Source organism: Myotis daubentonii, chromosome 7 (genome assembly GCF_963259705.1).
Source record: "Myotis daubentonii chromosome 7, mMyoDau2.1, whole genome shotgun sequence".
In the NCBI taxonomy this organism is placed as follows: Eukaryota; Metazoa; Chordata; class Mammalia; order Chiroptera; family Vespertilionidae; genus Myotis; species Myotis daubentonii.
Window position 1 is genome coordinate 42,124,044 of NC_081846.1, and position 14,815 is coordinate 42,138,858.

The 14,815-nt window shown below is 34.5% G+C and overlaps 1 protein-coding gene across 3 annotated transcripts in view; it reads right to left on the bottom strand.

Annotated features, from left to right (window-relative positions):
• The window catches only part of AGPS (alkylglycerone phosphate synthase), a 135,287-nt gene that overhangs the window by 67,938 nt on the left and 52,534 nt on the right, over window positions 1-14,815 (bottom strand). For all 3 annotated transcript variants that reach the window (XM_059703983.1, XM_059703984.1, XM_059703985.1), the window contains exons 8-10: window positions 11,611-11,691; window positions 5,141-5,266; window positions 1,316-1,424 (exon numbers count right to left, since the gene is read on the bottom strand). In XM_059703983.1, the coding sequence (XP_059559966.1) occupies window positions 1,316-1,424; window positions 5,141-5,266; window positions 11,611-11,691 (316 nt within the window). The remainder of the gene's footprint in view (window positions 1-1,315; window positions 1,425-5,140; window positions 5,267-11,610; window positions 11,692-14,815) is intronic.

Consider the following 14,815-nt stretch of genomic DNA (forward strand, 5'->3'; position numbering starts at 1 on the left):
ACTGATCAGAAAAGGAATAAGAACAAACAAGAAAAACAAATAACAAAAACTCAGACACAGACAACAGTATGGTGATTACCAGAAGGAAGGGGAATGGGGTAATAAAGGGTAAAGGGGGTCAATTATATGGTGATGGAAGAAGATGTGACTGTGGGCACACAATGCAATATACAGATAACGTGTCATAGATTTGTACACTTGAAACCTTATAAAATGTTATTACCCAATGTCACCCCAATAAATTTAATTAAAAATATAAAAAATAAAAATTCGAAAATTAAGAGTAAACTGGGGAGATATCTTGACAAAAGTTTGTTATTGGTTGTTATGAAAAAGACCTAAACTATTCCACTATTCATAAACTCAGTAGTTGACCTCTAGCATGTCCTAAGACACATACTAGTAGTGTGTTTTTCCCTCCTTGATATTAGTGTCAAAAGTTAGAATTTACCCTAGGTTATTATATACTGTTTTTATCCATGTGTATAGCTAAATGTTTCCAAAATCTATCTTCTTTTCAGCCTGTACCACCTTCTGAAGTAAGTAATGAGTTCCTCTACTAATTTAGAAACCCTGTTTTATCTTATTTCTCTGTATTTAAGGAGTTTCCCTTTCTACCATTCTAAGAATTAAAAAATGAGCACATGTTCACCTTCAATTCACAGTGCCTACATAATAGTTAATTTGCAAAATAGAAGAAAGATTAGTTTTTTTCTGATTGGTATAGGAATTAAGTATTTGGAATAAAATAGAGAACTACATTCTAATCTATACAACATCAAGTAGCCAAGCAAAGGATACCACTTCAGTAGTGAAAAAAATAAAAGACCAACATAAGTTTTAAAAGTATATGAATCAACAGAATTTTAAATTCCTCTTAAACAAAGCAAATAGCAATAATAACAGATATAATTATAGAAAGACAAGTCATGAAACAATACTTTATCAGCTGTTTCCCCCTAATTATTCAGACATTAAAGAATGTTATAATATAAAATGTTAAAGCAAACTATTTTAATCCTAACAACTACTTTTCTTAATATTATTAAAAACTCTAAAAGAAAAATCAAATAAAACCAAAAAGACCAAGTTGTCTCTAAAACTATAAAAAAGTAAAATGTAAAAGTAAATTTAATAAGATGTCCTCTTCATAAAAACTTTATGAAGTACTCAAGTAATAAAACTTAAAAAATATCACTATTATTTAACTATATATGTCTTTCTTTCAAATATCTGATATCACAATATCACAGATTCTCACAAATCTGAGTCAGTAACATGTATTTTTTCATAATAAATTTGCAGTTATATTTACCTTCAGATCCCATGATGAAGTGATGGATATCAGGGCCTGTTGACATACGAGGTCCTTGACAGCTTTTTTCTATTATACCTCTAGGTGTTACCATTTTTATATGAACCACCTGTTTAATACAATGCATGATGTAAATTCTAGACATTTGTCAGTGACTGTTGTGTGTGTACACACATCCAGATATTTATATAAAACACTACTTTTTAAATATTGGGTTAGGTAATAAATGTTGCTGCCCTTCAGAATTCTAATATCTTTTAGTAATTATTAAACTAAAAATAAATTTTATAAACTTTAAAAGAGGGACAAATCAATCTAAGATTCTTACTGGTTTAGGTATATTCATTATCTTAGGAACACCTTAAGCACATTTCTTTGAACCAAATTTAGTCTCAGGTTATCTATGTAGCAAAGAACTAAAGGACAGAAAAAATAAGCAATGATTATATTTTAATAGGTTCAATCTTTCACTTATATTTAACAATATTTATGAAACATTATCATTCATCTCAAACACTTCTTAGAATTCTAAAACAATATATATTCTTGACTTAACCCCTCCTTCAACGTAGCTAATCTGCCTACTTAGTAAGAAAGAGTGAAAAGATTAAAGTATTAATTATGATCAGGTCAAAGTTGGGATGCAGAGGGAGATCCTGTGACTGAGTTAAAGAGGGAGAGAGACATGTGTGTGATATATCTGTGAGATATGTTTCACACAGGTAAAAAATTAAGTACACTGTGTGGGGGAGGGGTTGTCATTCAAAAATAGTTTCTGAGATCTGAATCCGAAATGGGTAGGTAAAAATCCAACACATTTTTGGAATGATTTTTGAACAAATAAATAAAGTCTATGTACTGTTGAAGAAAATGAGCAGAGAACATCAATAAGCAACTTACAAAATAAGAAATAAAAATTGCCAAAGAGATCATTTCTAAAGTTTACATTTACTAGCATTAAGGAAATTAAAATTAAGGCAAAATATAAATAAAGAGTCCAATAAAATAAGGATTCTCATAGTGCTAGTGGGAATGTCAATTGGCACAAAATCCCTGTAGAGCAATTTGGCTATAGGATACATAGATTTAAAAATGTTTAAGCATCTTGTCCAATAATTCAAGCTCTAGGAACTTACCCCCCAAAAAAACATTTAAAGATGTATGCTAAAAAGTATTAATAAAGTGGATTATTTTCCCCCTTTGTTTTTGATAGTTTTGAAATCAAGAAAACTTAAATGTTTATTAATAAGGAGTTACTTTAATAAACTATGAATTACCAACAAAAGAATTATATGCACTCTACTTAAATGATGTGCAAACCTATGTTCATTTACATATTAACACGTCGATAATATAATTTAAAAAGCAGAATAAACATGGTATGGTCCTTTTTATATTAAAAACTAGATATATCTATATGTTTGTGAGCATGCTTAGTAAATGGTCTGTAAAGATAAGTACAAAGATATTAAAAGTGTTAGAAATTATTTTATTTAGTTAATATAATAGCATATCTGACTTTCCATCTGTGTTTCATAACTGAATAGTACACCAAGGAATCTTTCACAGAAGCAATGGATTATTGCTGATGGCCAAGAGCTTCAACTTTATAGCAAACCATAAAAATCATAATCATTTAATCAAATGATCAGGAAATCATTTATGAAGAGATAATCATTAAATTAAAAAATATTTGAGCCAAACCAGTTTGGCTCAGTGGATAGAGCGTCGGCCTGTGGACTGAAGAGTCCCAGGTTCGATTCCGGTCAAGGGCATGTACCTTGGTTGCGGGCACATCCCCAGTAGGGAGTGTGCAGGAGGCAGCTGGTCAATGTTTCTCTCTCATCAATGTTTCTAACTCTCTATCCTTCTCCCTTCCTCTCTGTAAAAAATCAATAAAATATATTTAAAAAAATATATTTGAGTTGGACTATAATTAGAATTCCTTAAAATGACCTTAAAAACAAGTAGCAACCAGAATGTAAGATGAAAAGTTTATCCCATAACATACAGAAAGCACCAAGACATCTCAATTTTCAGGTTATAATGTTAAAAATTTATACTAACCATCCTCAGCTCTTTTCAAACAACTAAATAGGTATTAGTATCATTATTTATTGTACTTGAAAGAATTATGCAACAATATTGATTAGAGAAATATTTTTATCACAAGAAATTTAATGTTTTTCATGAATTCTATTCTAACCACATAAAGGAATATATTAACTTCAGCAGTTTTCATAAAAGCAATTAATGGAAATTAAGCCAGTTTCAGTGGAAATTATATATTATAAAAAATTTTATGTTAAAAGTAAAATATGCTAAGTAATTACTAATGCAAATAAGTACATTACAATGTATGCTTATAATTTATGGCCCTTAAATTTCTCTAAAAAGGATGAAAATAAATTTAGTAGTACTAAATATAGCAATCTGTCAAATATTTGCTTAACTCTGATAAAACTCTTAATAATACAATAGCAAAAGGATCAAATTCTCTCTCTGAAACTGAATTTATTTTCATTGCAAAATGAAAATTTAATTTCCAAAAGTCAGTAAAAATATATATAAACAGGATAATGTAAACATTTAAAAAGTATTCATAATACAGACAAAGTCTTAAATTTCTGATGTAACTATAAAGAACCAAAATTCATCAAAGATTTGATATTTCCAGTAATGAAGATATTGATAAAAATGTTGAAATTTTAGATTTGAAAAGCAAAGCTAAGTAACTCTAAGAATAATGTTAGGAACATTATTAAGCACTTAAATAAATAAAGCACTTAATCTCTTGTTCTCCCTACCCTAACTTTAATAGTCTCATAAAGTTATTTAAAATTGTTATCAAAATATTGCTGATAAGGAAACTAACATTTTGGAACTAAGAATTTTCATTTTATGTCCTTTACTTCTTATAACTCTATACAGCAATTAATATTTACTTATTCCATTTTACAGGGGAGGAAACTTGTTTAGAAAGGCGAACCAATTAGGTCAAGGTCATACAACTATCAGGTCAACTACTAAAAGTACAAATGGAACAAACGATACCTAATTCCTAACCAGGATGCTAACCTGGTTGCTATTCCTAACCATAGTTGTTACACTATCAAAATAATTGTCAGCTCTGGCTGGTTTAGCTCAGCGGGTAGAGCACTGGTCTGCAGACTGAAGGGTCCCGGGTTTGATTCGGGTCAAGGGCACATAACCGGGATGCAGGCTCGATCCCCAGTAGGGGAAATGCAGGAGGCAGCCATTCAATGATCCTCTCTCATGTATGTTTCTATCTCTCTCTCCCTCTCCCTTCCTGTCTGAAATCAATAAAAATATATTTAAAAATAATAATAACTGTTAGAGCACTGACACCAGATCAGTAAAACAAAATGGTGTGTGCACACAAAACATTAGAGGTTATATGGCCACTCACTAGAACATTTTCATTCAGGCTCTTTAACTCCATATAGAAAAATTATTTTTTCAGAAAAATATAAAAATCTCCTAAGGCAAGAGTAACAATGATGAGATCATCTAAATAAATTGACTAAAATCTTGGTAGAGTTGAACACTGACGCTCCATGAGGATTATCAAATAATATTTATATATTTTATATCAGATACTATGAAACATTTACCAAGCTTAAATATCAATCACTTGAAAAGGAGCACCCTTAAGTAATGACCACTGCACAATCAGTGTTACCATAATCAAAATAAGTATATTTCTGAGGGGACTCCACCATCCAACTAAATTTTAAAGGCTTACATCACTTTATAATCTCTATATATTAATCAATGATTATAAAATAACTAGAAAAAATTTACCAGGTCTTCAATATTGCCATAGATATTCTTCTTCATGCCTGATGCCCGAGTAGATACCCATCCTCCCACAGTGCTGAATTCCATGGAATCTGGTTCATGACCTGTACAATAACCACTTTCTTTAAGCTGAAAAACAAATATGTAATGTTTTACTAGTGAAAATGTTCCCATTTCACAAAGCACTCAACATATTAACTCTTCCCACTTTTAAATCCCCATATGTCACTGGAATTTGGACTCATTAAAACCTATATAGAAAAAGAAATACTTGTTTCATCATACTTGTCCCCCACAAAAATGTTTAAGCTTTTGCGTCAAGGAAAACTTTACAAAACTAAGATGTGGTCCAAAAAGACAGTTGCATTTTTCACAAGTTCACAAGACAATCTTATTCCTTATATCCTTTTATTTTAAAGCCAACTACCCACCCTACTATTTTTTTCCACAAAGAGACCATGTAAATACTTATGGAGATCAGAGTATGCTTAAACAACTGCCAACTTCACCTAAACACTTTCAATAAATAAAGCACTTAATCTCTTGTTCTCCCTACCCTAATATAATATGCAGCAGGCCTGCAGAAAACCCAAGCAAATTGCCTGTACTTAATTCTCTCTAGGAGTCATGTGTTTTAATGTACAGCCATCTGGCCAGGTTTCCTGCATGTAATACTGTCATTTATTTGTAATGCAGATCGTGCATTCCTGTACATTAAATAGTCACTTGTTTCTCATTTTTCTATATTAGCTTGGCTTTGCCAGCTGCACAGCACCTGAGGTTGAATGGATGCCCTTTACTGCAACACCAAAGCCATTCCACTGAAATCATTTTTAAAGACTCTGCCATCTCATGTCAAACAGTACAGACACCACCATCTGCATAGCCACTGTCTATAGCACTCAAGCCCATCAATCTGTGTTGACCATTTGATAGTCATCCAGTTAAGCAACTGCTTCCATTTTTCAAGTAAGCCATGCATAGATGTAGAATATGTCAGCTATGTTTGTATCCACATATTTAAATATGGTATGAAAGCTGTAATCCAAAATTTGAGAGCCAATTAGGTTAAATATAATTTGTTAGCTTTCCCACACAAGCAATGCAAATTATTTACCTTTTCTAGGTTTGTTGCTAGAAAAACAAGGTTTAAACATATATCAATTGTTACATAATAGGATTTTTTCACTAAATATTTAATATATTTATTTAATTTTAAGAGATTAATAACCACCCACAAGAAGGTAGCTTAAATACATGACTGAACAGGTTAAAATGAAGATTATCAAACTGTTATATTTCTTTCCTAACTTCCAAACAATCTATATTCATATTATTTCTTTTCAAAAGACTACTGCTTCTCAAATTTTCTGAAATTAGGAGAAGGAAAAGAAAAGGTATTCATGGAAGCTTAGATGTGCTAGGTATTGAACAGGGAGTTTTCATATATTCTCAAGACAAAATCTCCACATTACCTATACAGAAGCAAATAATTACACATTTAAATTATTTCTATAAGTGCATACAGAGTTTGGGACTCTATGTGCTTCCAGGACTTGTATATCTATTTCCTTCACCAGGTTAGGGAAGTCTTCTGTCATTATTTTTTAAATAGGTTTTCAATTTCTTGTTTTCTGTGTTCTCCTTCCGGCACCCTCATGATGTGAAAGTTGATATACTTGACGTTTTCCCAGAGGCTCCTTACACTATCTTCACTGTTTTTTTTATTCTTCTTTTTTTTTTTTCTTTCTGTTCTGATTGGGGGTTTTTTGCTTCCTTATATTCCAAATTGCTGATTTGATTCTTGGTTTCACCTACTCTACAATTGCTTCCCTGTAGAGTATTCTTTATTTCAGTTAGTGTAACCTTCATCTCTGACTGGTTCGTTTTTATGGTTGCTATGTCCTTTTTTTTTATGTTGTTGAAGTTCTCATTAAGTTTCTTGTGCATCTTATAACCATTGTTTTGAACTTTGTATCTGGTAGTTTGCTAGCTTTCATTTCATTTAGTTCTTTTTCTGGATATTTCTCCTTTGCTTTCATTTGGGACCTGTTTATCTTCACATTTTGGCTGCTTCACTATGTTTGTTTTTATGTATTAGGTAGAGCTGCTATGTCTCCCAGACTTGGTAAAGTAGATGTCCTGAAGGGCCCAGTAGCACAGCCTCCCCATTCACCCAAGCTGAGCGCTTGAGGTGCACCTGTGTGGACTGTGTGCATTCTCTTGTTATTGTTGAGCCTTGATTGCTGTTAATGTCACTGGAAGAGATTGACCCCCAGGCTGATCAGCTGCAAGGACCGGCTACTATTATAGTGGAGGAACTGCTGTGCAGGAACCAGCCCTATGGAGGACTTGCTTCAGAGGGCTTTGGTGCTCACTGAGTCCACCCATTAAGTGTGTCACTCGTGGAGGCAGTAGGACTGTAATCTGCAGTGATCTGAAACTGTCTATCGAGTGTGTGCAAGGTCAGCCTTGGTCTGTGCCCTGCCTGGGGCTACTGGCATGAGCTACAGAGTGATCTGCAGATGGCTGCTACTTGTTCTGGGCTTAGAGGTGCCCAGGAGAGACCAAGCTATGAACAAGGCTAGCTGTCACTAGTGCGAGGTCTGAGGACACTTAGCAAGAGTTACAGAGTACACAGAGACCAGATGATGCTTGATTCAGAGATTTTAGGAAAGTCTGAAGCATGAGCCAAAGACAGGTCACTGGAAACAGCATGGGTTGGCCCACAAGTTGGGTGGGCAGAATTTTAGGAAATCACCAGGGTAGGATGAACAGTGTGAGCCAGGCTGATGGGGACTCAGATATAGTGCCTGCCTGCTGACTCTGAGGGGGTTGTCTCAGAAAAGGGAAAACGGCCTCTGCCAGTACTTTTGCCTGGCATAATTATGCCCCACCCCAGCTCTTGCCCTGATGCCAGACAATTCAGTTCCTCCCCATATGTCCCTGGTTCCTTTCAAGCTGCTGCTCCAGTGCTGGAGCTCAGATTGAATATGAGAAAGTTCGTGCATAAAATTGCCTAGGACACCAGGAGCCCTGTTTCACTCAACCACAAAACCCACTGGTTTTTACAGCCAGAAGTTATGGGAACTTCTCTTCCTAGCTCTGGAACCCTGGGCTGGGAGGCCTGGTGTGGGCTGGGGCCCCTTGCTCCTCAGGGAGTCCCTCCGCAACCAAGATATCCTTCCCAATTTTAAACCACCATATGTGGGTGTGAGACCAGCCTTTCCATGTCTCCACCCCTCCTATCAGTCTCCATGTAGTTTCTTCTTTAAATCCTTAATTGTAGGACCTCCATTCAGCTAGATTTTAGATGGTTTTGAATGATGGTTGTTCTCCAGTTTAGTTGTCATTTTGATGTGGTTGTGGGAGTGTTTGAGAACCACATTTACCTACGCTACCATCTTAACTGTAAATCTCTCAAGTTGTAGATATTAAATAAGTACAGTTTATTGCATGGCAATTATAACTCAATAAAACCATTCTAAAACAACTAAATAAAAATAAATGACTCCAAGGATTTAAGCCCAAGCTTCCCAAAGTACTGAATTCCATCAATTGAGAATGAGAAGGCTACAGAAAAAGCCAACCGTGGAGAAAAACAGAAATTCAATTTTTAAAATGTTGAGTTAGTTTAAGACAGTGGTCGGCAAACTGCGGCTCGCAAGACATGCGGCTCTTTGGCCCCTTGAGTGTGGCTCTTCCACAAAATAACATGCGGGCACGCACGTACAGTGCGATTGAAACTTCGTGGCCCATGCGCAGAAGTCGGTATTTTGTGGAAGAGCCACACTCAAGGGGCCAAAGAGCCGCATGTGACTCGCGAGCCACAGTTTGCTGACCACTGGTTTAAGACATTTTGTCTAAGCCGCAACGGGTTTGGCTCAGTGGATAGAGTGTCGGCCTGCGGACTGAAAGGTCCCAGGTTCGATTCCGGTCAAGGGCATGTACCTGGGTTGCGGGCACATCCCCAGTAGGAGATGTGCAGGAGGCAGCTGATCGATGTTTCTCTCTCATCGATGTTTCTGACTTTATCTCTCTCTCTTCCTCTCTAAAAAAATCAATAAAATATATTTTTAAAAAAAAAGACATTTTGTCTAAAATGTGTATTAAATATGCAAATCGAGACATCAACTAAGCAACTGGATATACAAGTCTGGAGTTCATGAAAGAAGTGTGAGGTGATGATAAAAATTTGGGAGTCTTTGGCATGTAGAAGGAATACTTAAAGTCAGCTGTATTTGAATAAAACAGACAGTGCTCAATAAAAATTAGTGCAATGATACAAGTTCTAAGTACTTTACATTATTAATGTATTTCATCCTAATGAAAACCCTATGTAGAGGAATTATTATCTTCATTTTAGAGATGAAGAAAGAAACTGAAGCATAGGGAAATGAGTCTGTAGGCAGGAAAAATATAAGTCACACATCCCTAGGCTATTAACTAATAAAATGAAATAGCCAAAGATTTAATAAGCCTAAAAGCAAATTCCCAAAATTCATAATTGACATGTTAGTGACCGCCTTAAATTTTAAATATTTTAACATCAATGTAATTTAAAAATTAAAAAGATTAAAATCTGTGCTACACAACTACAATATATCTGTAATTTTAAAACTTCTAAAAGGAAAAAGCAGGATGTTTTTAGCTGGTTACCTCAACTGAAACAGAAACTGAAGGACACAGAGTTTAACAAGGAAGAACTTGAATTGGGATCAAAACAGATGTAGAAACTATATTATAGTCTACTAGAAGCAAAAAAGAAAGTTTTATTTAGAGAAATGAAATAGTAAGTAAAGTATCAGAAGTTCTTACTCTAAGAAAATTTCATTTAAATCTCAAAGAAATATGTTCCCTGAATTTTAAATCTAACCTTTTAAGAAAAAGAAAACTTGGAAAGGTTAAAATACTACATCAAATACCACAATAAAAATATAAAATTGGGACATGAAAGGCCATCCTTTATTTTTAAAAAATTGCTTTGTTGATAATGCCTCATTCAGGCATAATGGAAGACTAATATGGAACTTTTTATAGGTTGTTTTTTTTTCATTAAGTACTATTATTCTGCCCACTGAAACTATAATAATTAGCAAATCTAATTATGCTAACTTATATAAAACCTTGACTTATTGAAGATCTTTAACGTCTCAACAAATATGTTCCAGTTCTCTGTTCTTACTGCATTAAATTAAAAATAAAGACAGTAAAGAGTTTAATAATTTTTTTCAAAGCCTTTCATATAAAATTGTTCGCTGGCATACCAATTTCATTCAACTCTTTACAAGAAAGAAGGAAAAAGACAAAAAAAAAAGTAAGATCAATAAGTATGTCACATATCCCTCAAAGTCCTTTTAAAAAGAGGAGGGAGTCTCTGTAACCCAAGTGGAACAAAGTGGTAAGAACATCAACAAACTGGACATTCTAATTTTTGTTTATAAAAGCTGAGTTACATCTTGCCCATGTTTGAGGAGGTTGAAGGAACCAATACATTTTAATAATTGCCTGCTTAGAAACCATAAAGGGAACCAAAAGTTTTAAAAAAAATTAATTAGGATCCCCCCAAAAGTACAGAAGGACCCCAAGAGTTTCACTAACTACATGAGATGAGCAGTTTTCAATAACATTATACATTGAGAAGTTCAGTAAGTAGCAAATATCAACATCTACCAGCTGATACAATTTACCACCAACTTCCAAAAATGCTATGTCCAATTTGTTCCTTTTTGCTCCATTCTTACTACTTTATTGCAGGTCACTATCAGCAATTGCCTGAATTATTGCAGCACCCTCTGAACCTTCCCGACATGCTCCATCCATCCTCCACACAGAAGCCAGAAGTATCTAATTACAAAGATTATGTTCAAACTTCTAAAAGGGGCTTTATACGGCCCTTTATAATCTCACCTCTTCATGTTTTCCTACCTTCATCATTTACCATTACTACATGTTCACCCACTCGATATACATTCACCAAGCATGTGGGCTATCCCATATAAACACACTAGATCTCAGCCATACTCAGCTACCTGCAGGCCCCCAAAAGCAACAGCTGCCTATAAAGCCTCTGTACATGCTGCTTCCTAACTGGATTGTTCTCCCCAACCCTTTACTTTCTGGTTAATTCTCACTCATCCTGAAGTCTCATTTTAAATGCTGCATTTTCTATGATACATTTTTTTTTTGTCCAACTCCTTTCCTCCTAACCCATTTGATGAGTCACAATACCTCACATTTAGCTTTCACCTAGATATTCTCACTCTGAATCATAATTGTCTAATGACCTGTCGTAATATAACATAAGCTATCCAAGTGTAGGGGATGGTGTCATTCATTACTGTGTCTAGCTCAGTGCCTGACCCACAACAGAAACTGAACAAACTTGTTCAGTGAATGTATTATGAAAGGTACTTCATTCATAGAGGGGACACATGCCAGTTTTGAAAATTTTAACTAAAGAAATAACATACCTGTCTTTCCAACTCTTGTCCTGTTATGCCAGCCTCTACATGAGCTGTCAGATTGTTCTCATCAACCCAGAGGATTCGATTCTGTTGCAAAGGAATAAAAAGGTCTCATCTCCATGAACTATTGACAGGAAACAGAACTTCCTAACTGAAAGCAGCAAGTGATAAGAGAGTAATTAGGCAGGTAGGGTTACTCACACCAGAAAGCTCCATTTATCCCTGAATATATATGAAAGATATAACATAGGCAGTATATTAACAAGAGGTGGTTTAAAACACAGACTCTGTCTTCATTCAGATATTAATTTAAATTAAACTATACCTCTTATCATGGGCAAATTATTGAACTGTCTAAGCTAAGTGTTTCCTTATTTGTAAAGTGTGGATAGCAATACCTAATCACAGGGTTGCTGTAAAAATTAAATGAGATACTACACATAAAAAGGTTAGTATACACAGTTCCTGTCATTTTGCAATACTATTAATATTATTGTTAACAGTTAGCAATAATATTTAAGAATATCAGAAGATGTCCACCTGAGATTAGAAAAAGATACCTGCAAAGACATTTGCATACTGTAAATGACACCCTTACAGATGTCATAGACCAAAGCAGCACCACAGACCCCAGCTAAAAAACAAAGCACATCCCTGCCTTCTGCTGAAAAGAAGAAACTATCATCTGGCTCAACTTAGTAAATGTATGCCTGTCAAATAAGTGTTTTTAACATTCTTATTTGACCTAATTCTTATATATATATGAATCTTGATGAATTACTTTCTACTATTTAGAGCAGATTCTGTTCCCCTTCTGTTTGGTTGAGCAATCAGGTAACATACAGAATCTTCTTCTGGATCCCAGAGAAGCTTTCTTTGCACTCTGATATGTTCAATTTCATGGCAATAACTAATGCACATAAGTCTAGTAAATAATAAATAGGAAAGAACACAATCGATAATACGAAAATAACAGTCTCAGGCTACCTATATTCCAAATTTGAACACATACAAATAGCTGCACTGCTTAATTCACAGGGTTATGATAAATATTAACTAAGATGATATATGTGAATGTACTTTTTATGTTATACAAAACTATCATAATTATACTCTCAAAATAAGAAAACAGTGATTTCAATATAACTATGGCAAAATCAAGCTTTTGGCCCCATGACAGCTAAACAAAAGTTATTCAACTGTAAAGTTAAAAGACAAAATTTAGTAATCTGATAGAACCTTATCTATATATATAAAAGGCTAATATGCGAAGTGTCGCTTCAGGAATTCGACCAGGAGTTTTATCGCTCGCTATGATGTGCACTGACCACCAGGGGGTGGCGTGGAACAAAGGAAGGCCCCAGCCAGTAGCCGGGGAAGGGAGGTCCCAGCTGACAGCTGGAAGGAAGGCCCCGGCCGGCAGTTGAAGGCCCCTATCGGCCCTGATCACTGGCCAGGCATAGGGACCCTACCCATGCACGAATTTCATGCACTGGGCCTCTGGTATTATAATAATTTATATACATCTCCTCCCCCAGTAGACTGATTCTTGAAGCAATTATATACTTGTATTAATTATATACCTTATATTTACCAGGAGTCCAAAGATATTTTTAGTAGAATAAAAAACAAACTAATGAAGATAAATTTAGAAACCACCTATGGACACTAATAGCGAAACCTAAAGATAATATATTGGCTACCTTATTACATCCACTATATACTATGCCATACAAGTCAACAATAAAACTAAAACTTTCAAGGCCAATAGGTCTTAGTATTATATATTTAAGTAGAAAACTGGTACAACTAATTTTCCTATTTTGTACATACTGCATCAGAAGTACACTGTACAAATCATGCACAGATACAGTTTATATACTTCAATGCAAAACACAATTATAAGGACCATGCATCCATATAATATTGGAGAGATTCCAATGTTAAAGGCAGTGAGTATATAAGGTTTTTCTACAAAATAAATGGTTAGAAACCAGAATTTTAAGCATCTACTCAATATAAAGACTTTTACATATATTACCTCATTTAATCTTCACAATAACCTTCCACAGTATCACTGTCTCAATTTTAAACACTTAGTAACAGATTAGAGCTAAATCTATACATAGTAAAATAAAGAGCCAGAAATTCAAACACATTCCAAAGTCTATTTCAGAATAAGTTACTCCGCAGGAAACTCCCTTTTCTTAAACTCTGGGATGAGAACAAAGGCTGATGGGTAATTTTGTAGGATAATCAGGCTGTCACTAACTTGCTAATCAATTTTAGCAACACTAAAAGTGGACAACTATTATGTACCTCCCTATGTGACATGACACAGAAAAGCACGTCATCATCTTTGACATATTCTTGCTTAAAAAATATATTAAAAGCTAGGCCTAAAGCTAACTAGATTTTATATTTAACTTCAGGTTTAGAGGACATATAGAACCTAGAGGAAGAGTTAAATGACACCAAGAAGCAACAGGCAAATTCAAAATATGACATGGTCTATATTACAAATAACCTAGTTTCTCTAAGTCAGCAGCATTCAAAAAGGAAGAACAAGGCTTCAATTACAATGAGACTTAAGGAAACAACCAAAAGTTAATGTGGGCCTTGTATGAATCCCCATTTGAACAAATGAACATAAATTTTGAGACAACTAGAGACCTAAATGTTGATTGGGTAATTAAAGAGATGCACATAAATATTTAGGTGTAAAGTAGCAAAATACCAGAATCTGCCTTAAAATAGTAGAGAAAAAAAGGAAGATAAAACCAATAATGGTATTTAAGAGAATTTTAAATTAAACAGTTAGAAAAAAATTATTTTTACAATGGCCCGTGTGGCTCACGTGGTTAGAACATTATCCTGTGCACCAAAGGGTCGTGGGTTTAACTGCCAGTCAAAGCACATAACCAGGTTGCGGATTCAATCCCCAGTTGGGGTGGATACAGGAGGCAACTGACTGATGTTTCTCACATTGATGTTTCTCTCTTCTTCTTCTCTCTCCAGAATCAATGGGGGAAAATCCTCGGGTGAAGATTTAAAATATATATATTTTTATTATAATGAGGAATATTAACCAGGAATATCGTTGACAATACAAAAATAAAGTTCATACCCAAATTAAAAGTTTAGCCCAACTGGTATATAACTCAGTGGTTGAGCATTGACCTATGAGCCAGGAGGTAATGGTTCAATTCCT